Genomic DNA, 26,635 nt, shown 5'->3' on the forward strand with positions numbered 1-26,635 from the left:
TTTCCTGCGCAACAGCACTTCCACTCTCGCAGGGGTGATACTCCTATTTTCAGTTTTCCCCTTTTCCTGCTGCGGCTCCCAGTGCCACATCCCATTCTGTTCTACAGGATCTTCCAACCCTTCAGAAAAGATTTTGGGGAAAAGTAGGGAGTTGAAAAGAGGGAAGTGCTTCATTGAGAAAAGGGAGCTGTAAAAGCACTGTTCCATTAACAGATGTTAGAATCCCTGACAGGTTTTTTTCCCCTTTCTTTTTTTATTCTTGGCTTTTTCTTTTTCCTTTTATGTTTGAATATGGTTTTTTTAATACCTATACTAATACATTTACATGGGAATACCCATATGTTTTAAATTCCCTTTTTTAATCAGATACTGTAGTAGACAGATATAAGGGTGTGGATTTAGTATAATTTGGATGTGATAGTATTAACAAAGTGGGCTAAATGGGGGCTTTAAAGGTAAAGGAACATAAAGGGGACCTGAGCTTGATTACCCATGGAGAGGATATTAACATCAAGGGTAAAATCCAATGCAGTTTTTCCATTGGTGGAACTGGGAGGGTGACAATTCCCCCTTCCTCATACAGCCCCCTCTGTGCTCTCAAAATCTGCTCCAGAGGATTAGAACAGATTTTCAAGGGTGTGGGAGGCTGCAGTGGGGAGGAGAGAGTCCTGTTCCATGAGCGGACATCCTGGGGGTTATGGTTGGAGTCATCCAGAATTCACGTAGAATTCTTGTATGGTCTAACGGGCCATGAAATAGTGTACAGAAAGCCTGCAAGAAGGGATTTATGCAAATTCCCAGCTTAATACCTCCTTGATGAAGTTCTTGTAGTAAGGCTGCTTATTTTAGACTAATAATATTCTAAATGTGTTTTAAAATAGTTAATGTATTTCTTTGGTTCAATGACCTGGTTCACACAACACGACAAGCCAGAGTACGGGCTGAGTGTGGGTTATCATTGAACCTTATGTTGTTGGATTGCTGGTTGTTGTGTGAACCCAGCCATGCTAACAATCCATGGTTTGTTAACCACAAACAACCCATAGTTCACAACCCAACAACAAACCGTAGGTTGTCTTCATGGGTTGTGTTGTGGTTAACAAACCGTGTTTGTTGCCATGGCTGGGTTCACACAACACAACAACCCACAGGTCTATTATAACCCATACTCAACCCATATTCTGGCTTATCATGTTGTGTGAACCCAGTCATAATTTCAGCAACAGACCTGATGTGATGCTAACATACGTACTTCTAGCATTCAATATGGCAAAAATTATTCATTTCTCTAATACAGCTTCTTTCTGCTCTCAGTTATAACCTAGGAGAGCTCAAAGAAAGCTAATGGTGTGTGTGTGTATGAATGACTATTTAATTTCAGAATACTCTTAGGGTAGTTATCAATGACCATTTTACCACATATCTGATCACAAATCTGTACCTGAAGTGTTGGTAACATTCTTGCCAAATGATACAGATGACTAGCTAGAATGAGAGAACTCATATTTGGGTATTTTATCTATATTAGCTCTTTGTGGCCCTTCTATTTTCACTATCTGAATGTTCTGAAACTTTCTGTATTCTTAGGCAACTGATACTCCGTAATAGCTTAACAAAGCATAACATTTTGACACAAAATGATCAGAAATGGTCTCTTTTATTTTAGGATGGAGATACCTACATGCCATACGGCGTTGGGCACCCTCATGTTGGCCCTCTACATTCATCTTCAACTATTAGTTGGGGTACCCCATTACAAAGCCCTTATGCACAGCATCATAATATTCATCAGGTAAATTGGTTTGTTATTCGAGATATTTTCAAGCATATTATCTTACCAAGAAACAAATAGTAGCTCAATTTTTTGTTCATGGAAAAATACCCCCCCCCCCAGCTATTAGCTTGCGGTTGTCCAACATTCTGCTTAAATAATGAGGCTATTTACTTTTAGGAAATTGATAGCAGATTTCAAACATGTAAAAGTATTTTCTTCATTGCAGTGCCATAATGTGTTTAATTTGAAAGAATTATAAGCCACCTTGAAAAGGTTCTCTCCTTAAAGGTGGCCTAAAAATTTATGTATTAAGTATTAAGCATACTTTGGTAGTTGTCTGTATTTGTTAAAATAACTGAGGTATTTTCTTACACATGAAATATGCTGAAAAATTATTAAAGAGTAACTGTTTGACTTCTAAATAATGTATAATATTATATTTTATATATTGCTATCTTGCACACTATTCCACATGCATCATTATCCTCAACACATTGCGTTTGATCCAGTATGTAGCTCAGCTCACAATATTGCTCCCACATACCCATTTATAGAGGCAAAAAGAGTCCTATTCACTCATGGAGCTCCATCAGCCATAAACAGAATTGACCCAGTTTGCACGTTATGGTGACCAATTGTGGGTTAAATAACCCACAATTTGCCAGGTTTTGTGCCGTGCATGTGCTGCTGCTCCTTTGAATATTCAACCTCCGAGCATAGGTTGCTTTGTGACTTGTGAACCTGGACACTATGGGTTATTCGTGGGTTAAACAACCCAAAGTTAACCTATGATCAGTTCTTAACCCACAATTTGCCACTATTATGTGCGAACAGACCCATTAAGTCTCTCATGCATATGGCTGTGGATATCAGCTGTTATGTAAAAGTCCCATTTCTTTCAGTGCAGCATTCAACTGAATGGCCATAATCCAAATGGTCCTGAGTCCTTCTACACATGTCTTGTCCAGTTATGACACCAACATTTATAGAATGCATCCTTGTGCATTTGGGGTTCTGGATCATGACCAGAGTGTTACGATTGGTGTATTAGGCTGTAGTCCTATAATACTTACCTGGAAGTAAGCCGTGTAGAGTTCAACAAGGCTTACTTCTGAGTAGACAAGAATAGAACCATGCTTAAAGATTTATAGTTGCTTTAATAGTAATAGATATATCTCTTCCAAGCTAAAGTTCATATCTAATTTCAAAGTGGGCTTCATTATAATAACTTGTGTAATTTTCCCCAGCCATTTATCTATGAAATTATTTCCCTTTGCATTATGCTAATTAGCTTAAATAATAACTTTTTAAAACAGATAATTAAAATGATCTTCCTTCTCTTTCTGATGTCCAGTCAGCAAGAAAACCTGGTCTGAAGATAACTGAGGTAAAGTAGTTGAAGAAATATACAAAACAAAATATTTCATGCGTTTTTGTATACCAAAATGAGCCTTTTTTGTAATGAGAAATAATGAAATCATAAGTATTTCTAGAACTGTCCAATAATAGAAAACAAAGCATTCAAACTCTGAAAAACATTCTAGAGTCAGAAGAGTTTGCCAGTTTGTTTATTACATATGTATTGTTTCTGATTTGCAGCTGAAGTGTGGAAATGCTATATTCAAGATGGGATTTTGTAGAAATCCTTGTCAGTTTCACCTATCTGTTAATTGGTACAATAATGGACTGTGCTATTGGTGGAGATTTCAATTTCCCATTTTATAATTGCATCAGCATAGCTTTGCAACATTATTGATACCAATTTTTTTTTTAAATCCTACTAGAGCATCTGGTGTCACTAAATCTCAACTTTCGCCCCTAAATACATTTTAGGATGACAAATGTTATTTTATAAGAGAATTTGCTGTTATGCCCGCTCTTGATTATTCACTTTCAGCTTTCTTTGTGGGAGCAAAATACAGTACCAGAAAATCTGCCACCTCCAGCAGATGTGTACAAACTGAAGTATCAGCAGTATGAAGCAGAAATGAAAGAGGGATATAAACAGTATTCTCAAAGAGCTGCGGAAAAGAAACTAAACAACCAATCCAATGAACCTCCAGGAAAAATAACTGAGAAAAAGGTAATACTTATACTTAATCTGAAACTGCAGTCTGTACTAACTGTCTCTCCCTAAAAATATTGTGCTGAGAGACTAGGCCCATTGGAGCAGGTGGAGCATATAGAGGCACAATCTGGATAATCAATAGATTTCTATTACTGTGTAATATAAGGTGTTGGCCTCCTTCTTTCCAAATTCTGACAGTTCCAGTCTCTGCCCATCCCCATTCCACTGTTTCATTTCCTTTGAGGTTCTCTATGTTAGACTCTATTCCTTTTTGCATCTCTGTATTGCTGTTCTGTATCCTTCCTCTGCCTTCCTGTCATCCTTCCTTTCACACTTTGATGTCTGGCTCACTTTCTTCCTCTCTGACAACTCCTCCACTTTGCTCCTTGGTAATTTCAACATTTCTGTTGATAATCCATCTGACCCTGTTCCCTCCTGTCTCCTTTCCCTAATTCCTCCTTCATTCTCCAGTTTTGGATGGACTCTCCCATACACTGTCTTGTGTACTCTCTTGAAATTGTCTTCAGCAAGGACTGCTCTGTCTCTGACCTTACTGGCGTGGAATTCCCTCTCTGCTGCAGAGTTGTATTGGCCTCAGGAGTGTAGCCAAGTCATTTATAGTGTTAGAGGGGCCTAGAGATCCATCCCCTTCATGGATCACTGCCTTGTTGTGGCGAAGGGGCTTGCGTAACTCAGTGAACCCATAAGCTATGCCGAGCAGGGCCACCCAAGATGGACAGGTCATGGCAGAGAGTTCTGACAAAATGTGGTCCACTGGAGAAGGAAATGGCAACCCACTCCAGTATTCTTGCCAAGAAAACCCCATGGAACGTATCACAAGGCTAAAACATATGACGCCGGAAGATGAGCCCCTCAGGTCGGAAGGTGTCCAATATACTACTGGGGAAGAGCAGAGGGTATTTCCAAGTAGCGCCAGAAAGAGTGAAGCGGCTGGGCCAAAGCCGAAAGGACACTCAGCTGTGGATGTGTCTGGTGGTGAAAAGAAAGTCCAATGCTGTAAAGAACAATATTGTTTAGGAACCTGGAATGTCAGATCAATGAATCAAGGTAAGCTGGAGGTGGTCAAACATGAGATGGCAAGATTGAACATCGACATCTTGGGAATCAGCGAACTAAAATGGACAAGCATGGGCGAATTTAATTCAGGTGACCATCATATCTACTACTGTGGGCAAGAATCCCTTAGAAGAAATGGAGTAGCACTCATAGTCAACAAAAGGGTGGGAAAAGCAGTACTGGGGTACAATCTCAAAAACGATAGAACGATCTCAGTACGAATCCAAGGCAAACCATTCAACATCACAGTAATTCAAGTCTATGCCCCAACCACTGAGGCCAAAGAAGCTGAGGTTGATCGGTTCTGTGAAGACCTACAACACCTTCTAGAACTAACACCAAAAAAAGATGTCCTCTTCATCATAGGGGATTGGAATGCTAAAGTAGGAAGTCAAGAAATCACCGGGATAACAGGCAGGCATGGCCCTGGTGTACAAAATGAAGCAGGACAAAGGCTAATAGAGTTTTGCCAAGAGAACACGCTGATCATAGCAAACACTCTTTTCCAACAGCACAAGAGGTGACTCTACACATGGACATCACCAGATGGTGAATATCGAAATCAGATTGATTATGTCCTTTGCAGCCAAAGATGGAGAAGCTCTATACAGTCAGTAAAAACAAGACCTGGAGCTGATTGTGGCTCAGATCATGAGCTTCTTGTTGCAAAATTTCGGCTTAAATTGAAGAACATAGGGAAAACCACTAAACCATTCAGGTATGACCTCAATCATATCCCTTATGAATATACAGTGGAGGTGAGGAATAGATTTCAGGGATTAGACCTGATAGACAGAGTGCCTGAGGAACTATGGACAGAGGTCCGTAACATTGTTCAGGAGGCAGCAACTCAATCCATCCCAAAGAAAAAGAAATGCATGAAAGCCAAGTGGCTGTCTGATGAGGCTTTACAAGTAGCTGACGAAAGAAGGGACGCGAAAAGCAAGGGAGAAAGGGGAAGATATATCCAACTGAATGCAGATTTCCAGAGAATAGCAAGGAGAGACAAGAAGGCCTTCTTAAATGAACAATGCAAAGAAATCGAGGAAAACAACAGAATGGGAAAGACTAGAGATCTCTTCAAGAAAATTGGAGATCTCAAGGGAACGTTTTGTGCAAAGATGGGCATGATAAAGGACAAAGAAGGCAGGGACCTAACAGAAGCAGATGAGATTAAGAAGAGGTGGCAAGAATACACAGAAGAACTGTACAGGAAAGATCTGAATGTATGTCCCTGATAGCCATGATAGTGCGGTCACTGAACTTGAGCCGGACATCCTCGAGAGTGAAGTCAAGTGGGCCTTAGGAAGCATTAGTAACAACAAAGCTAGCGGAAATGACAGTATTCCAGCTGAGCTATTTAAAAACCTAAAAGATGATGCTGTTAAAGTGCTGCACTCCATATGCCAACAAATTTGGAACACTCAACAGTGGCCGCAAGACTGGAAAAGGTCAGTTTACATTCCAATTCCAAAGAAGGGCAATGCCAAAGAGTGTTCAAACTACCGCACAGTTGTGCTCATTTCACATGCCAGCAAGGTGATGCTCAAAATCCTACAAGCTAGGCTTCAGCAGTATGCGAACCAAGAACTACCGGAAGTACAAGCTGGGTTTCGAAGAGGCAGAGGAACGAGAGAACAAATTGCCAACATTCGCTGGATCATGGAGAAAGCAAGAGAATTCCAGAAAAACGTCTATTTCTGCTTCATTGACTATGCTAAAGCCTTTGATTGTGTGGATCACAACAAACTGTGGCAAATTCTTAAAGTGATGGGAATACCAGACTACCTTACCTGTCTCCTGAGAAACCTGTACAAGGGTCAAGAAGCAACAGTAAGAACCAGACATGGAACAACCGAGTGGTTCAAAATTGGGAAAGGAGAATGACAAGGCTGCATATTGTCACCCTGCTTATTTAACTTATATGCAGAGTACATCATGAGAAACGCCGGGTTGGATGAATCACAGGTCGGAATTAAGATTGCCGGGAGAATTATCAACAACCTCTGATATGCAGATGATACCACCCTAATGGCAGAAAGTGAAGAGGATCTCAAGAGCCTCTTGTTGAGGGTGAAAGAGGAGAGTGCAAAAGCTGGTTTGAAACTCAACATTAAAAAAACGAAGATCATCTGGCCCCATCACTTCCTGGCATATAGAAGGGGAAGAAATGGAAGCAGTGACAGATTTTACTTTCTTGGGCTCCAAGATCACTGCAGACGGTGACTGTAGCCATGAAATTAAAAGACGCTTGCTCCTTGGGAGGAAAGCTATGGCAAACCTAGACAGCATAGTAAGAAGCAGAGACATCACCTTGCCGACAAAGGTCCGTCTAATCAAAGTTATGGTTTTCCCTGTAGTATTGTATGGCTGTGAGAGCTGGACTATAAGGAAGGCTGAGCGCCGAAGAATTGATGCTTTCGAACTGTGGTGCTGAAGAAGACTCTTACGAGTCCCCTGGACTGCAAGGAGGTCAAATCAGTCCATCCTAAAGGAAATCAACCCTGAGTGCTCATTGGAAGGACAGATACTGAAGCTGAAGCTCAAATATTTTGGCCACCTAATGCGAAGAGAAAACTCTCTGGAAAAGACCCTGATGCTGGGAAAGACTGAAGGCAAAAGGAGAAGGGGACGGCAGAGGATGAGATGGCTAGATAGCATCACCGATGCAATGAATATGAACTTGAGCACGCTCCGGGAGAGAGCGCAGGACAGGAAGGCCTGGCGTGCTATGGTCCATGGGGTCACGAAGAGTCGGACACGACTGAACAACAACAACAACAGAGATCCATAATGCTTGCTTAAGTTCTGTATTGGTGCAATTCCTGTGCTAGTAAGCCTCTGAGCATGTGCAGATGTGTCAAAAGGCCGATAACAGCTTCTCAGAACATTTCTTGCTAATGAGGAGAATGTTTTATCACTGATCAGCCTGAGAAGCAGAGGTTGTTTACATTAAAGCTGCAGGTGGCTATACTTGAGAACCAAGTGCTGTTAGTTTATGCTGAGAATGAATGCTAGGGGCTTGTGCTGCTGAAACGCTGCTTACTGCTAACCTGCAGAGTATAAGACCCATTGTACCCAGTGGCTTGGGGTTCAGAGAAGCTGTCTGATCCAACCATTGGGTATGCCTGTGTGCTGTAAGTTACTCAATAAAGTCTCCTTGTAAGCAAACCTTTGAGTCTGATGTATCACTATCTTGGCACCTCTAAATTAAGAGTTCGAAGCCTACGGCCGGGGCAACACAGGAGTTCATCTTATCTTCTCAAATATTGTTCATTTTCCACTCTCACCCCCATCCTGTTCTGTATCCTTTTATTTCCATGACCTCCAGTCCATCGATCAGTTGGCTTTCTGCAAAGCATTATCCTCCCCTCTCTGCTGTGGTTTCTTCCTGCTCATTAGACTCTGCAGTTTTCAACTTCAGTTCATCCCAGTCCTCAGCCCTTGACACATTACCCCACTCTACCAATTACATATTTGCCCGTCTCATCTTCAGTCCTGGCTTACTCACTCCATTCATTCCTTGTTCTCATCCACCTGATCAACTCTGGAGGAGAACAAAAAAGCTGGCTGATTTACTCCACTATAAATTCATCCCCCACTCTTCCTCCTCTGCCATCAACCTGACTAAACAACACTATTTCACTTCTCTGATCCATGCCATCTCCAGGAATCCCAAGTGCCTTTTCTCTACTTTGATGCCCTGCTAAGGCCTCAAACTCTTCTCACTCTCTGCTTCCTTTCCCAGTGATACAATTGAATCCATCTACTCTGATATCTCTAGCTCTTTCTTCTTCCCTGTTTTTCTACCTCTCCCTTCCCCAGCACCTCCTTCTATGCTTTCTTTTTTCTCCCCTGTCACTTCAGGATTTCTGCCAGCCTTGCAAGGTCATTTTCTGGCAAAAGCTTATACTTAAGTAAAGCGATACACAATTTTGAACTGTTGGTCTGAATAAAAGTTTCATGTTGCCACCTTGGTCATTGTCCACCTCCTGCCCTACTGCTAGAGCCATTTCATGTCTTCATTCTTTTAATAGATTGTATTCATTCAGAAAAATCTCCCAAAGCCTTCAAGATAGATTTTTTAAAAATGGCAAACTTCTGCTATTGCACCCATTTTGCTGTTAATTTGGTTGTTAATTTCTTTAGCATAACCAAAACCTGACTACTTACAATCACAGAACTTAGGCTTCTCAAGGCTTCTTTCCCTCTGCATTTTTGAAAAATTCTAGAAAGAGAAAAAAATTATGTTCAAGAAACTTGTACATGTTGTTCCTACACATGTTTCTTGCTCATCCTGGACAGTGAGGGACTGAAATGAAATGCAGTAGTAGTGCTGGTTTTGGGACACTGATATCAACGGTCATGTCTAGATAATATGTTGTATTCCCACATAGGTTTTACAACCTGAAAATCAAAGAGGTGATGAATTGACAGTTCTTGATGAGAAAGCCCTTCTTCAGCAGTGCTATACAAGCAAACCCTACACAATTCAGCACAGCATAAGAAAATTAGAAGTTGTAAGTTTTCAGGGGAATATTACATTGTTTGCAAAATTAGTGCATACCTTTGTATTTAAGTGTTACAAGTAGGTAAAGCAGATGTTTTGTTCTAGAGGGTTAACACCACAACCTCAGCTTCATGCCATATTGTTATTCTAGCTTAAGCTCACGAATATTAATAGAGTGCATACGTGATATGACATTAGAATGAATGCCGTTCCATTACTACATTTACTTTTCAGTACGCATTTAATTTTTTTTAAGTTATAGAGGGAGCAATCTGTGGCCCATAGACAGTGTCTGGGAAGCCATAGAATGCTGCGGATCTCCTCCACACCCATAGACAGAGCTCTGAGCATGGAGGAATAGATCTGATTGTGGATCTTTCATCCCCTATGCCCTCCGAGCCACTGTGAAAAGCTTCTCTTATTAGGTCACAACTGTGACTTACTAAGAGAAGTCAGAGATGGAGAAAAAGGGGTGTGCTGGTGGGAGGGGAGAGGACATGAGAGGCTAGGATACACTGTATCCAATAGCCTCTCCAGTCTCCTCTCCGCCCACCAAAAGGTAAGTCAGCTAGATGGGCTCAGAGGCCTGTCTTGCTGCTTTCTGTATTTTAAGTTTATTTTTTATTGTATTTTATTTTTATTTATTTCATTTCTATACTGCCCAATAGCCGAAGCTCTCTGGGCGGTTCACGAATCTGATCTTTAAGTGGAAGAAAGGAGGTGAAGTTGCCTCTATCCTCCCTTCGCCCTGCCTGGCTCTTGCCAGCAGGGCATAGGATAGGTGGAGGACTCTGAATTCGGAGCCCTTTGTCTATTGGGAGCATAACCCATAAAAGTGTACCCTTAGCTGCTCGAAATCCTGAGTTTAACATTACCACAATGGCATAGGACTCCAGTTTCATATGATTGACTGTGGAATGTGTTTGATGTTTTGATGATAGAAAGCCATTATCCTATGCTACTACAAATGGAAGCAACACTAATGAAGATACTTTTCCTCCTTACTAAAATGAAGTTTGCACATATAACGGATATTCAAGCTGGCATATACCTTTTCTTACCTAGTTCAGTGAAAATGATTCTCTTTTTATAAACTCAGCTGTGAATACTAATCTGTGTAAGGTTTTTAGAGGGCAACGTTTTACAACAAAAATCCACTGTTAATTATTAACGGCTCTAAATGAGCCCATGTTCTTTACCCTGTGTAACCCTCTTAACAATACTTTCTGAATTACTTAAATTGTATTTTTTTCTGTTCGGTGGTTTCCCTGCAGGAAGATTTAGCAGCAGAGAAGAAAAAACAAATTGTAGTGGAACAAGTGATGACAGATCAGTTATCCAGGTAAAATAATAAATTCAAATCTTGATTAACTAAAAAAGAGTGATGTTACTTAGGTGTATGTATTCCTCCCCCTCCCCCACTCAGAGGAAGAGATGCATATTCTTAATGCTGTTGATCTGATTATTTATTTAGGGCACAAACTAGCCAAAGTTGAACACTTTTAGGTTCCATTGTTTTCATCAGGGAGCGTTAAGCACATGAAATCAGTAGAAATTCAAAGGCCTAAATCCAGTGTACCTTCAGCAGAAGAAATTACTGCGCTAGTAGAACTCTGCTGCCTTTTCCTGTTGCGCAAACGCTAGCAGGCCACTTTGTAAATGTAAGATCTGTAATGCTTGCACAAGTGGTTGCACAAGCAGAACTTTAGTTGGATTTTCCCTTTGCACATAGTTCAGAAATTGGTTTCCACTAGCACAACATCATTTACATTAGCAGAATGACACTGTTGCATACAACCTCATGTGCTTAACTTTAACTGGCTTGTACCTTATTTATTATTTATTGATTTTATAAATGTATATCCCAGTTCTTCAGTATGATCAAGGTGGCTTAATTCATAAAACCTTACTTGAAAACCAAAGTAAGATGTTGATAAAATAAACACTAAACATAAAATAGCCTAATTGTAAGCATGTTTACTCAGACAAAAGTCTCAATAGGTTCAGTAGAACACTATTGCATAAATATGCATAGGATTAGGCTATAAAGTTGTTATATTAAGGGTACTATCCTATGGGTTGCACCCTTGTTGGATCAGCGGCTTCTGAGTATCCAGTGCCCTGCTGCCAGGAGGGTTGGAGGAGCAACTGAGCTGATTTTCACCCTTCCATCCTCCTTTGTGCCCCCCCCCCATGGGCCTCTGAGCCAGTCTAGAGATGGGGTAGGGCTAAGGCTGCAGAGATCATAGGATTTCTCATATCTTGTCCTATCCTCCCCTCCCTGCCCACTGGAATGGCTCCTTACAGACCTCTCTGAGGTCCTCTGAGTCTGCTTTTGCGACCTTGAAATGCAAGCGCTGCAATTATTTCCATAGGAACTGTGAGGGGGCGGGGGGGAGCAATCGGGTTCCGGTCTCCCCCTTCTACAGTCATAGTAGTGTCTATAGCTCCTGAAAAATCCTATGGTCCCTGGGATGCTCTCCAGAGACCATCAGATAGCGTTCCCTGCACACTAATTTGTATGTAGGTTCTGTTCAAATACATTTATTTTTTAATAAGTAATGGCCACTATCCAGCCCGTTCATCAACAGAAGGCAGGATAAATGGTCTGTGCATGCAAAGAACTGGAATCTGGCAAGTAAAGATTGGTGAGGTCTAATGGGGATGAAGGGGATACAACAACCATCTTTCTTTCCTCTTAGTGGTTGACAGAACACTCCTTTCCTGATTGCATTCATCAGTTCAGACTATTGGAGCTACTCTTGCTCTTGGTGTGTGGGGAGACAATGTCTTTAAAGGAGCCCAGAGGACAATCAAACTGTCAGGCACTGTCAGCTGAGCAGCAAGAAGGATGAGAGAGATCAAGGAGGAGGTAGAATATGACAAGTGAGTCTGTTCTCTATCTCCTCCTTTGCTTATCTGTCATTCTTCCTGCACTTGTTTCCAGTTCTCCATGCAGATCCAGTGTATCCTGCCATATGGGGCTAGATTGTGTGACCAAATCTTTTGTTGTGAAGGGGGATTAAATAGCAATGGTGTTGCTCGCTAAATTGAATTTTGTTAGTATATAGTGAAAGAAGCCACTCATCTTTCTTTCCAAATTGTATGCATAGTTGTCTATTGCTATCAGTCTTCTAACTGTTAACAAGTGCTAAGGAAGTTTGATGGGTGTCATGTCAAGATATTCTTATTTAACTAATCTTGAATTAGTTTTATTGCCTCTGTCTGTAGTTTTATGGTTTGTGGCCTCTCCATTTTATGTTATATGAAGAATGATGATACGTTGTTTTAATTATATTGTGCTTTTAAAATAATCTTCAATTAGAGTATACATTTTAATTCCCTAAAATCACGTGTGTGTTTTTAAAAAAACTTTTTTGGGTTAGAGCTGTGATAAGTGATCCAGAGCAAAGTGGAAATTCTGATACTTATGAGAAGGATCCTATTCTTCCAGGATTAAGAACAGCACCTCTCCGCTTTAGGAAAAGAACATTGCATGAAACAAAGTAAGTATATGTTGTTGCGTTAGCTTGCCTTTACTGGTCATATCCTGAGTATTATTGCATAGTGAAGCTTGGGTTGATTTCAGACTCTGGGCATCTCCACATTATCACGGTGGGGGAAATAAGCCATGGTAGCTTATTTCCTCTGTTGTGCATGCTGGTCACATGCTGGGGAGATTAACATAATTACCCTCAGCAGCGCAGCTTCCCATGTCGTGTGAACCCAGCCAGGGTAGCTTGTTGCTCTGGTTAACAAGACACCCCAGAATCCTACAACAGTGCATGTATTCTGGGCGGTTTGTTAACCATGGCAACAAGCCACCCTGGATGGGTTTGCATGACACGGGAAGATGCACTGCTGAAGCGAATTATGCTAATTCCCCCGGCATCTGACAGGCACACGTAGGGTGGCTAACAAGCCATGGTGGCTTGTTAACTACCCTATGATCGTGTGAACCAAGTCTGTGTATTTTCATTTCTTTGTTCTCTGAGAGAACAAATGAGATCCAGTAACCTCACTTACCTGATTCAGACCTGTTTTGTTTTTTACATAAATGTTTTGTTTTTTCTTCACATTCCAAGCCTGATTATGGCTTTTGGATCTTATTAACTCAATATTTTAAAAAGTTCCCTGCATTTCTGTGTAGTTATAAATTATGTTTACTAGACAACTGCAGATCATTTGAGAGGGAGGATAGGTGTTTAAAAATGATTAAGAGTGCAATCCTATGGCTGCTAGTCAGCGGCTAGATGGCCATAGGGTACGTCGTTTTCCGGGAACCGACCTTCCCCCCCCTCCTGCATTGCCTCGTAGACAGCATGGAACAGCCCTGTGCTCCATACTTGGAAGAGGAGTGCAGAGCGGCGGAAACGGGGCGTTCCTGGGGGTGTTCTGGGGCGGGGAAGTCGGAAATGCCGGTATGACACATCCAACGTGTTGTCCGGCTGCCACTTCCCCCACGCTGCTGTCTAGCCACAAATGCAGGGTGGCTGAAGCGTGGAGAGGACGATCCCCTCTGCGCTTCTCCTGCCCTGCACTGGTTAGGTGGTCGCCTCCAAGTTTGGAGGCAGCCACCTATCCCAGTAGGATTGCTGCCTAAAGTAGTATTGCTCCCATGGACCAGCAAATCCTGGGATTACCACTACTCTTACTCTTATTAATTATTATGCACTTTCAAATGTAGGTACCATACAAAAATTATACTGTAGATAGGCCATATATGCTGGCTTATTTTCTAAATATGGAGGAGAAAAATTAATTACTTTTAGTTCATGGCTCTGCTTGAAGCCTTTAGTTGTATTTAGAATGGCAACTACATCTAGTAGTTTCATTTTGTGCCACTTCTCCAGTGAGAGGCTTGAAGGAGATAAATATGCTTATACTTTTTGGCAGATCAGCATGTCCTGCATTATTATCTTTGTGAAGTGATTAATTCATATAAAACATTTAAGTATATGGCTTTGTTAGTATTGTCAGCTTAGCACAAATAATACCATATGAATAAGTGTTTCCCAAACTTTTAACCATTAAATCTATTTACATGTAGTAGAAACCAACCAGACAACTGATCCTCCTTCTGTAATGCTATCATGCTGTGCTAAGGGCCCGTGCATTTATAATTTATGCAGCTATATACCCATTGCTTTTACTGTAAGAATTGCTGATACAGCTTGTAAATTATCCTCTTTTCATTCTTTGAGAAGTGAGATAATAAGTGTTTGTCTTTAAAACATTGCCATTAACATCAGAGTAAGCACGTTAAATAATTCTGATCTTATTCTGGCCCTGTGAAAATACAGGTCAGTGTTGATGGATTAGTTCCACTAACTTCTTATTTGAACATTAACTTAACTATAAGAAGAGGTTGAAATTCATTTTTAAGCTTTTTAAGCATTTCAAAGAAGATCCTTTCAAGCAGTCTTAGAGTTCTCTTTGAACTCATTGATTCTAACGAATCCAACATGTCTTCTTTCCTTGGCCAGTTACACTTCATTTCAAACTTTACAATACTTGAAATGCAAATTATAGCTGGATATTTTGGTGATGAACATTTATAAACACCTAGAGAGACTGGGAAGCTATGCATTTATTTTGAATTGAGGATCAGTGATTAGATGGTTTCTATGGCAAAATGAAACTGCAGTCCTCTCAGTTAGTTTCCATAAATTACATCAAGGCAATATCTCTATCATAGATGTACACAGGACTGAAATCTAAGAAAAAAGTTGAAATATTCATCTGTCCAGTAGGACCTGAAGAAAAATTATGTTCAGTTACCAACTTGGGACTCTTCATTCAATTATTTTCAAAATAACTAAAACTTAATCCAGATAAGATGGAAATAGTAACTCCCTTCATGTGTGAATTGCATCATGGCCATTAACTTACACAGCTTTAAGAAGGGATTAGGCACATTCATGGAGGATACATCTATCAAATGGCTACCAGCTATGATGGCTATATGCTACTTCTAGAATCAGAGCAGCATGTCTCTGAATACCTTGGAGCTGGATGGCTGTCAGTGGCAGACCTAAGTCCCAGGTTTGTCTCTTCGCTGGAACAGACGCCTGGAGTCTATGCAACTGAAGCTATCATGCAATTGAAGTTACCATTCCATGTTACAAGTACAGCTGCCAGCCAATATTATCCATATAGAATGATCTCTCCAAGGGAGTGGTAAAACAGCAGCTAACCACAGCATAGGATATCATACCATATGCATATTATTTAAATAGCACATCTGTTAAGGGTGTGGCCCTAATTTCCTGACATTTTGAAACTTGGGTGAATATGGAAAGCCCTTAACACAACATGTTAAACTGAAACTTTTTTTGGTCATTGTATTTCATTACGTTTTGAGATGGTTATGCCTACAATGTTAGATGCCTGGACTATTTAGGATAGTAGACCTCAATCATATTTGCCTTCAAGATGTCAGTACTGTTTGGAAGACAGAATGTTAAACCCCAAAATTTATTCTGAGGTGACCATGAGGAGAGAAAAGGAGACAGATTCGGAAGAGAGGTTCTGAAGTTGTTTCTTAATATCTGTGTGTGGCTGTGCAGTCCAGAACGCAAAAGTAACTGTAGGCCTCAGTTATTGACCATTGGTTATAGAGCTGCTGCCACCTAGTAACTGGGAGCAGGGCAGAATGCTGCTGCTGTTCTTTCCTGATCTTTACAGCCTCCTAAGGACCTGTCTTTTTTAATCTGTCTTTCCCTCTTCACAGTTCCTTCAGAATCTGCACTTTTTTCAAAACCTACAAATACTTATTTTGGGGCACAGCACATTATATACCTTCTACTTTACCTAAGATGGCAAACAGTTTGCTAAAAGATGCTGTACAAATGGATAAATGTTACGATAAAGTAAACGCCATGTAAGTCGGTGAGAAAAAAAACACCTGTCAAAATGCTGGTGGGCACTTGACAAATTTAAAACTCCTATAAATAAGCAATGTCTTGCCCCTTCTACCTTAAAATTGGCATGGGACATCCTCAAACCCACCTCTCCCACACTGCCAATTTTCAGATGAGTCCATTGAGCTCTTTTCTCAGTATAAGACATGGAACTGACTGCCCCCCTGAATTCTGGTTATAATGGCAGAATGTGATTCAGCTGACTCACCCATAACATCACAAGAACATAAGAAGATCCATGCTGGATCAGACCAAAGGTCCATCTAGTCCAGCATTCTGTTCACACAGTGGCCAACCAGCTGTGGACCAGGAAACCACAAGCAGGACACAAGTGCAACAGCACCCTCCCACTCGTGTTCCCCAGCAATTGGTGTACATAGGCATACCACCTCAATTACTGGCGGTAGCACATAATCCTCAAGCCTAGTAGCCATTGATAGACTTCTCCTCCAGGAATTTGTCTAACCCCTTTTAAAGCCATCCAAATTGGCGGCCATCAGTACATCTTGTGTTAGTGAATTCCGTAGTTTAACTATGTGCTTTGTGAAGAAGTACTTCCTTTTATCTGTCATGAATCACTCACCAATCAGCTTCACGGGATGACCTTGGGTTCTAGTATTATGTGAGAGGGAGAAAAAAGTCTCCCTATTCACATTCTCCACACCATGTGTAATTTTGTACACCTCTATCATGTCTCCCCTTACCCTCCTTTTTCCAAGCTAAACAATCCCAGCTGTTGTAACTTTCCCTCATATGGAAGATGTTCCAGCTCCTTAATCATTTTAGTTGCCTTTTTCCAGCTCTACAATATCCTTTTTTAGGTGTGGTGACCAGAACTGTACACAGTGTTCTAAGTGTGGTCATACCATAGATTCGTATAAAGGCAGTATGGTATTGGCAATTTTATTCTCAATTCCTTTTCTAATTATGCCACATGTCGTGTGACGTTGTTGTTGTTGTTTTTAGTGATTGACATTCATGATTTGGCTTTGCCAATCCTTTCATGATGGATTTAGTTCATAATTCAAGAGCATTCTTACTTCTAGATATAGTTGGCATGCAAAATGTTCTTGTTTTACTTACAAAGTACATAATTAACATTATTCTTTTTACAGAATAAGGACTAGGTCAGCGTTAACTGAAAATATGCTTTCCAACAAATTACGCTTTGATGGTAGATTAATATCAAGGTATGCTTAAAACTCTTTTTAAACTCTCTCTCCCCCTTTTGCATGCAGGTTTTTAATGGGCTGAAAAGACCCATCCACAAATCAGAGCTGTGTCAGTACAGCCACAGATGGTTGAAAAAAAACCCTGTCTTTCATCAGTTTGGGGGAGATGGGGGTAATGTAGAGGACAGTATTCCTCAACAGATGATCTGTGTTATTGCAAGCATAGCCCAGTTTCCTAACCAGGTCCAGGGCCAATGTGTTGTAGCATTTAATGTAAGTGTTACTTTAAACAGTCATTGCTGCAGTGGAGCCTCCAGTTTGGATTGGGATTAGGGCATGTGAGGAGAGAATGTAACCTTTCTCTTCTGTACTGTGGTCCTGACAAAAATCTCCCCCCAGCTGAAAAAAAATGGACTCCAACAGAGGAGGGAAGGGAAGGGTTAAGCCTCTCTACCTGCATGCCACAGTATCAATCCAGATTAGGTTGTCTCGATGTTCAAATGTATATTTACATTAAATGGCAAAGCATGTAAGTTGGCCCTCAGAGCTGTTGAGTGTATGGAGCACTTGGTTTGAAGTTTGCCTTTCTTTTTGGGCTTGGGAGAAGGAGTGTCCACATTGATTGAGACATTGCCACCAGAAGCTGCTGAGTCGTGCTGGTCCCACCATCATTCCATATGGGAAAGATCTGCAGAGGAAGAACGTGGTGGGCAAAAGGCCCTCTGACAATGCTTATTACACAGCTGTGGCTGAGTTACATTTTTTTTAACCTGATTTCATGGAATGCTGGAGATGTGGGGAAGCCATGCTTACCCATTATAGCCTCAGAAACTCAGATGCTAGTTTGGGAGAGTGGTGGTGGTGAATTTCTCCAGTAGAAGGTCAGTTTCATGGCTAAATATATCTTTCTGCAAACTATCATAAGGTGAGATTTGTATAAGCTTTCATTGATCTGCCTTCCACTGCCAGAAATAAATAACTTATTCATTTGCACTTTGTCTAGCAAAGTATTCTTATGATATGTATTCTTGTACCTAATCAGCCAAATACACAAACAGATGATATGTATTTTCTGTCTGGTTAGTTGGTAGGGGTTCTGTTTTAAAAAACACACACCAAAACCTTATGTAATTTCTGTTATTATTATAGAAATGGACGTGATGCTTGTCGAGAACTGATTGGATTTTTCTTTGCATGTGACAAATCTCTAACTGTATATGAATATCGACAATTTGGTAAAAATAGGTATGTAGGACAAGGAATGGTTTCTTCAGAATGTTATTGAACCATTAGTACTTAGTGAAAGCACTTCAATTTTTTTCTTTAAATTTCATGCAGAACAAATGCTCTGCCTTTCATTCAGAAGGGAGTTTATAGTCATCAGCTTGGACCAAGCAAAGGAAAACAGTACTGTCTTAATTGTTTCTATGTTGTAAGTATTGTGAACCTCATAACGTTTACCAAAGGACTAAGTGCCTTTGTAATTGTTTGTTATAACTAGTGATGTAAAATTTCCAGAAATGTTTAAGCCATGGATAAAGTATTTTTGGGCGGGGGATTGGGGGAAAACTTGAAAAATATGCAGTACTTTTTTATTGCTGTTTACAGATCTAAAGTCATTTTGTTTCTTTAAGCCAGCCTTCCCCAATCTGATGCCCTCCAGATGCGTTGGACCTCAGCTGTCATCAGTCCCAGGCAGCATGGCCAATGGTCAGGAATGCTGGAAACTATAGTCCAAAATATCTTGCAGGCCCTAGGTTGGGGAAGGCTACTTTAGGAACTTAAAATATATTAAGTATAACTTGCTTTGCTCATAAAATATCATGAAAATTAAAAACTTTTAGGGTGAAATCCTATTCATGTTTAGACAGAAAAAAGTCCTACAACTTTTTTCTGTCTAAACATGCATAGGGTTGCGCTCTTAAAACTAAACTCGGTAAATTTGTAATTATTGTCTGAATAAACTATATACTTTTATGAGCAAAGCAAGGTATACATAATTTATTTTAGAATCCTATTTTGTGTCTGACCAGAGGGAACTTCAGCAAGTAGTCTTTGAAACATCTGAGTCATCCTAGGAGCCAGAAGAAGCAGGAAGAGCTGGGGGCAGAGGAAGACTGGTGTATAGGGTCTGTTCCTGCTTGTAAGGAAGTTTAGGGAAATTCCTAAATCTGTTCCTGTTTGTGAGGTAGAGTTTAGGGAAATCTGCTTGAGATTTTATTTTGCTGGGAAAGTCTCTCACCTTTTAGGAATGATAAGCAACCGTATTTAAGAACCTTTAAGCAATCTCAATCTATTATTTGAAAAGTGACATTTTATTCTTGTTGATAAATAATTTCCATTAATAAATATTTTATGTTTTGTTCATTTTGAAAGGTTGTCTTTAGTAGTGGTGTCAATCCCATGCCCACGCCATAGGAACCAGTCTGCTGAGTTTCCTTTAGATAGAGAGGGCTTATTCTAGTGGCAGGACCTGGAACATCTCTAAATGTCTATCAGTAAAAGATACATTAGGTCAATAATTTTAATAAGGAATGGAAGACATCATTATTGTGGGAATCTTAGAGAGAATTAAAAAAACACTGCTTCCCCCTCACCCCCCGGCTTTATTATTTTCAGAAACTTTTACATCTCCATTCTTTCTGTAAAAGTTTTATTACATAGTTTTAAGAAATTGTTTTGGGGAAATAAAGGCTGGTTCAATCCCAGCGGAAGCCGGGTCTCGGGTAGCCGGCTCAGGTTGACTCAGCCTTCCATCCTTCCGAGGTCGGTAAAATGAGTACCCAGCTGGCTGGGGGAAAGGTAGTCACGACTGGGGAAGGCAATGGCAAACCACCCCGCTATAGTCTGCCATGAAAACGCCAGTGAAAGCAGCGTCCCTCTAGAGGTCAGTAATGACCCAGTGCTTGCACAGGAGGAACCTTTCCTTTTTCCAGAAATATATAAGCAACTTGTCTAAAATATTCATCATTCTAAAAGGAAATATTTCATAATCCAAAGTTGTTCAATTTTTTGTTTTTTGGAAGAGAACAAAAACAGCCCTTGGAAAATAAACCGGAAGAAAACGTGTTATTTCTGAATTTTTCTGGTTTTTTTCTGGGCCTTCTCATCTCTAGTTATGACTGAAGATCTGATCTCTACGTTGTGTTTTAATATTTTTCTTGCATGTCTCCACTGTTTTTAGAGAAGGATTGTGGATTTGACTTGTTAGATTGTGATTTGAGCCACTCAGGGAGTGGTTTTGATGACATTTCAGACATTTCATAATTGTTGATATCAACAACCAAAATAATGTTCCAGTGCATTTTGCTCCAGTTGTTCGGGACTAACCCAGAAAAACTGAGCTTTTTATTGCCTTCATTGAATTCACATCCTGTACTTAAATCTCGGGTTTGTGAGTTCTGTTTAAATTAGGGATGTCGGAGAATTTCTCCACGAATCTCCGGGAGGCCGAATGCCAATGCATTCGGCCCCCCGAAATTGGTGGAGAAACGGTCTGCCCCCCCGGAATGGGACTTACCTTTGTCAAATGTCCCTGGCGGCTCCCGGGGGCGGTTCGGCGGCGGCGGCCAGTCTTCTGACCGGCTGCCGCCGCCGCCATTTCCAAGTAAAAAAACAACAACAACAACAAACGTGATAGGCTACGTAAAGATTTACGTAGCCTATCACGGCTAGATTTTCAAAAAACACCGTGATAGGCTACGTAAATCCTTACGTAGCCTATCATGGCTGACTTTGGGGGGGGGAAGCGCGTACGCAAATGGCGCCCATGGGTGCCGCCATTTGCGTATGCACTTTTTTTTTTTCCTTTTCCAAAGTCAGCCGTGATAGGCTACATAAGGATTTACGTAGCCTGTCACGGCTGACTGCAGGGACGCAAACGGCAGCGGCTACGGCTGCCGCCATTTGCGTCCCAGCAGGAGACGAGATTTGCAGCCGGAGGGACGGGGCGCCTCCCACCCCGCCCAGAATTTCGGGGGGAGGGACTGAGCGCCTCCCCCCCACCACGAAGCAAGCTGTGGGATAAGGTAAGGGACTTTCGTCCATCCTTAGTTTAAATAAATCTATTGTAAATAGTATTACCAGTATAAGATTGCACGTCTTGCTTTTCCCACAAGAGGGCAATCAGTAGCAGTCGGGAAGGGATTATTTTCCCACAAGAGGGCAATCAGTAGCAGTCGGGAAGGGATTATTGAAATAATTTTTATAAGTTCTATAACGAAATAAATCATGACTGCATTGCTTCTCCAGTTATTTTTACTAACAAATATAGCAAAATCCAAATGCATACCTTATGCAAATTGTTTATCATAAGTTTTAGAATCTAAAAGGATTTACTACAAAATCTTGAGAACAGTATAACTTTTTAAGTTTTGGATATTGCCCTTTTTAAGAATTCAAGAAAAATAATAAATTATTATTGACTAATGATTGATAGAATAGTTATGTTCATCTGAGAAGAATTTTATTTTCATTTTAGAATGGCATTTTACATATGAGGTCATTCGGTCCTGAATTGATCTGACAATAGTTTCTGTATCCAACTGTGTCAAAATGGCATTCAAAGTGTAGAAATCAAGCTAGAATCAGCTACTGCTTTTTGTCATTCAATAATTCTATGAATGGAGGAAAATAGCATACCTGGGCTTCAGAGGATGCATGATTCAGATAATCTGCAGTAGTCATTGATGCTGCCACAACTGTTAGGAGAGGTCTCTTAAAAACAGCATTCTGTTTTTAGAGACTTGCAGCTGCTAGCTGAGGGCTGTTGCAGCTTTTTCCACCACTTACAGCAGCAATGCTAGGGGTAGTGGCAGCTGGGCCAGGCATTCAGTGAACTGCAGGTGTGCCTGGGGCTTGCCAGGGTTGAAGAGGCATTGTGGACATATGTGCATTTTATTTCCATACATAGAGAAGGGTGTAGCCCCACAATATCCACTGTATTCAATATGTGTGTTGATATTTCCTCTGTATCAGGAGTGCAGAACATCAGGCCTGGAGGCCAAATCCTGGGGTTGTAATTCAGTCCTCTGGGTTATTGCCACACCCCTTATTCTTTGACTGCTGATCATTTGGTGGTTTCCCAGCTTTTGCACATTTTTTTCCAATTCTAAAAGGTTGAGATGCTTCTCCGAAGAGCTTTAAGCTAAAATATGCTCATGTTTGGGGGTATTTTGGCCTTGCCCTTTTGCCTTTGGCTCCACCCACCACTCGAAAGCAGTTCCTGAGAGCGTCTCCATAATGGAATTCAGTCTTCAGGCTGAAAGAGGTTCTGTACCCCTGCGGTATATAATAACTCAAGAGAAACATGTTTAAGACAAAGAATACAAGATATTTTCAAATGGAGTTATGAAAAAGAGGTCATATAGCTTTTACCATCTGATTTACTGAGGATTAGGAATTTCTGTGGAATATTTTCTTTTTTGACACAAAGAAAAGAAAGAAAAGATTAAATGAACTCAAGTCTGATCTGTGAATACTTGGAATTGACTGGTTGAGTCAATATATTTTATAGCTGTGTGTATTGGAAAGGGCTGCTTGCCCTTCTGTCTGTACCTCGGGCACCCACACAGCCCATGTTGTTTCTCCTTTGTTTTTTGCTAACCCAACAGTCAGGATAGCTTTGTCAGCTGTTCATCTGCTCCTTAATGCATGTATTGGAAACGGCTGCTGTAGTTTATTTTGGAAATGAATGATTGAAAATATTTATTATATACAGATTTCACACAATTAATGTTGTATTTCACACAACATTAAGTGATTAGTTTCTGTTGAAAATGTAATGATCATGGGGAACATATTACGTGCTTGAAGAGCAGGTTAGCACTCTTACTCATTCCCCCTATCCATTTCTCCTGACTCTGGACAGGTCATTTTAGTTGAGGAATACTACTGTGAATGTTTGCCCTGCTGCATTCTTAATAGTCCTCAAGACTAGAATTCTTCTAGTCTGTGCATTATAGAAGTTCCTTCCTTCTGCAAGGAACCCAAGGTGGTGTACATAATCTCGTCCTCCATTTTATCTTCACAACAACAACCCTGTGAGGTGGGTTGGGCTGAGAGTCTGTGACTGGCCCAAAGTCACCCAGTGAGCTTCCATGGCCGAGTGGGGACTAGAACCCGGATCTCTCGACTCACAGTCCAACACTCTAGCCACTACACCGCACCACACTGTCATGAAGCAGGAGATAACTTAGAGCCAGCAATTTGAGTATTAAAGGAATGGACAAGATCAGTGTCAGCTGATGGTGTCAATGTCACTACCAGTGTTACCAACAGTGTCACCACCATTTTACTAGCTGCTATTGCTCCTCATCCTTGCTACCACTTGGTTGCTTTACAGTGAGCAAGTAGGTAATGGCATCTCCTGCTCCTCCTTCTCACACCCACTGTTCTCTGGGCCAGAGTAAGAGGCAGGTGAACAAGCAGGTTGTAATGGCAAAGAAGAGGAGCAAGTCCAGGGGGCTCTTATCAGAGGGCATTTGCCAGGATGTGGGCTCTCAGCAGGTGCCTGACGATGCCTACCTCTGATGCTAGCCGTGGGCAAGATATTGTGGTGGAAATGGTCTGGGGCGGGGGGGGGGGAGAATGAGTAAGGACAGCTGAAGAGTTAGAGGTGTAGGTAAATGGTGGTTATTGTGACTGGCCTGTCTTGGGAAAACTGGATAAACAACATAGGAGAAAGGGGAAGATTGCGTATAGCAACCAGATTGTGTCTGTGGTTGCATCTTAGCCATACATCTTTCTAGTTCTTGTAAGTAAAGCATATGCAAAATAGTTCATCTCTATGAAGATAGTAGTGATGACTGAATTACATTTTGTGGAATATAGTAAAAAATAGTGTAAATCACTCTTATATTATTGCTCATAGGGAGCAGACCTAACTTTTTTGAGCCTCCATCATCCTGGCCTTCCAGAAAGTATGAAGCAGAAACCAGTATTTACAATCCGTGTCACAAATATTGATGAAACTGCTAGAGCTTTTCTAAAGTAAGTGGAGTTAGACTATCTGGTCAGATTTCATTTCCTGTCTTGAAAATATGTTCACAAAGAAAGATTTATATTAGCTTTGCAGGTTTGAGGGTTTTTCTTGTCCTTCCCTGACATAATTGTTATGTCTTGTTAGAGATACTATAAAATTGTATTGCCTGATTGTGGAATTTCAGTAAGTAACATAGGCTGTATGTTGTGGGAGCTCACAACCCTCCCACATAGGAAACCTCAGACAAACAGATACAGCTAGAATTACATGTAGTTCTCTCATAGTTCTCATGTAGTTCTCTGATTATTATTTTTTTTTTACAGATCTTGTTTCAAAAATGTAGTTGCTCAAGCTGAGAATTGAAGAGGGAAATTGATACTGCAGACAGGGGTTCTTAACCCTTTCCCTTCAGACCATTTCCCCACCACAAATCCTACTTTAGCAGCTTTTACTGCAGCCCCAGCCAATGCATTTTATAAAACAAAACACTGTAAAAAGAATTGCAGAACTATGTGTAATGTATAATTTCATCTTCAAAGTGGGAATTTATCAGCAGTTATATTGTTGACTATAAAGGGAACCCTGAAATAGGGAGCAGGAACAAGTGGAAAATATTAGCAAGGTTTCAGCTGCAGTGAATGTGCCATACATTCCTGCACCCACATTTAGGGCTTCACAGATAGCTTAGCAGACCTAAGGTTCAGAGATCAGCAGTAAAACTATAGAGGTTTATTTGGAGGTGAGTGAGCAAAAGGAAATAACTCTTTGACAGGGCTAATTAGAAACAAGGATGGTGAATGAGCTGAAATTTAATCCAGATAAGATGGATCTCGGTTGGAGATTCCGGTGATCTGGGGGGAGGTATGCAACTTGTTTTGAATGGGGTTGAACTCCTCTTGAAGAACCAAGTAAGCAGCCTGGGGTTCTCTGGGATCCAGCATTATCCTTGGATGCCCAGGTGGTGTGGGTAGCTATAACTACTTTTTACCAGCTTTTACTGGTTTACCAGCTGCAGCCCTACCTAAGGAAGGTGGATTTGGCTTCAGTTATCCATGTAGATACATGCAGACTGGATATTGCAAGTCACTCTACATAGCCTAGGGTTGCCTTTAAAGGTAGATCAGAAACAACAAAATGTGGCCACTAGGATGCTGGTGGAACGGACTAAAATGGATCATACTACACCTTACTATCTCAGTTGCATTGATAACCTGTTGTTTTGGGGTTCCGTTTAAAGTGCCCCTTTAAAACCATAAATGGCCTGGGATCACCAGGTTATCTTAAGGACTGCCTGCATCCGTAAGAACCTACCCAGGCTTTAAGGTCAGCATCAGAGGTCCTGCTCTCTGGCCCATTATTAGCACAGATCCAGTTGGTCAGCACCAGGGACTGGGCCTTCTCAGTGGGGAGCTCCAGCTGTATGTGCTCTATTACATAAGTGTTGCTCAAGCATTCACATTCTTGAAATGTTTGCCAAACTTTTCTGTGAAGGCACTTTTTCACCCAGTTCCCTGTTTTGTGTCATGTGGCCTACATTAATTTCTGGATGGAAACATTAAATGGTGTGCTTTCTTTTTTAAATAACAATTGGCTGTCTGCTTTCTTTTTAAGTTCTTCCCTTGATTTTGTATTTATTTTTTAACATTTCTATGCCACCTTTCTATAAAAGAACATTTAAACAGTTTAATAAAGGTAGTCAATCCAGTTTCAGTTCCAAAACCTCTTGGGAACCAATAGCACTGGGTTGCTGGCAGAAGATAGTTTTTTAGATTGTTGCAGAACCCAGAGTCAGAGAGACCACGGAGTGAAGGAAAAAGAGATTCTTTATTTAACGCGCGGGCTTAAGGCTGGAATCCTTTCCAAAGAGCCAGAAGCCCCGATTTACATTAGCACATTGTTTTTATAGATACTGTGACACATAGGAAACGGCTCCTCCTCTCCCTCCCATGTGGGGTTGCAGTCCCCAACATTTCTTCTCCTAGCACCATTGTTTATAATACAAGAACTGGGTTATAGGGTAGCTATGATAAGGAGAGAACAGAAGAGAACAGCAGAGAACAAGATATACAATTGTATGACCTTTGACAAGATAAGGAATTCCTGTGTCTCATCAGCTTACAACAATATAT

General features: G+C 40.9%; 1 protein-coding gene across 2 annotated transcripts in view; it reads left to right on the forward strand.

The window, feature by feature from the left end:
• CAPS2 (calcyphosine 2) overlaps nt 1–26,635 on the forward strand; it is a 59,976-nt gene that overhangs the window by 18,346 nt on the left and 14,995 nt on the right. For both annotated transcript variants that reach the window (XM_084811798.1, XM_084811799.1), the window contains exons 5-14: nt 1,667–1,792; nt 3,129–3,161; nt 3,672–3,857; nt 9,317–9,439; nt 10,704–10,771; nt 12,816–12,935; nt 17,468–17,542; nt 18,674–18,769; nt 18,863–18,956; nt 24,396–24,514. In XM_084811798.1, coding sequence (XP_084667924.1) covers nt 1,667–1,792; nt 3,129–3,161; nt 3,672–3,857; nt 9,317–9,439; nt 10,704–10,771; nt 12,816–12,935; nt 17,468–17,542; nt 18,674–18,769; nt 18,863–18,956; nt 24,396–24,514 — 1,040 coding nt within the window. The remainder of the gene's footprint in view (nt 1–1,666; nt 1,793–3,128; nt 3,162–3,671; nt 3,858–9,316; nt 9,440–10,703; nt 10,772–12,815; nt 12,936–17,467; nt 17,543–18,673; nt 18,770–18,862; nt 18,957–24,395; nt 24,515–26,635) is intronic.

This window comes from Heloderma suspectum, chromosome 7, assembly GCF_057233095.1.
Source record: "Heloderma suspectum isolate Gila_16-S chromosome 7, 16-S_ref, whole genome shotgun sequence".
Classification (NCBI taxonomy): domain Eukaryota; kingdom Metazoa; phylum Chordata; class Lepidosauria; order Squamata; family Helodermatidae; genus Heloderma; species Heloderma suspectum.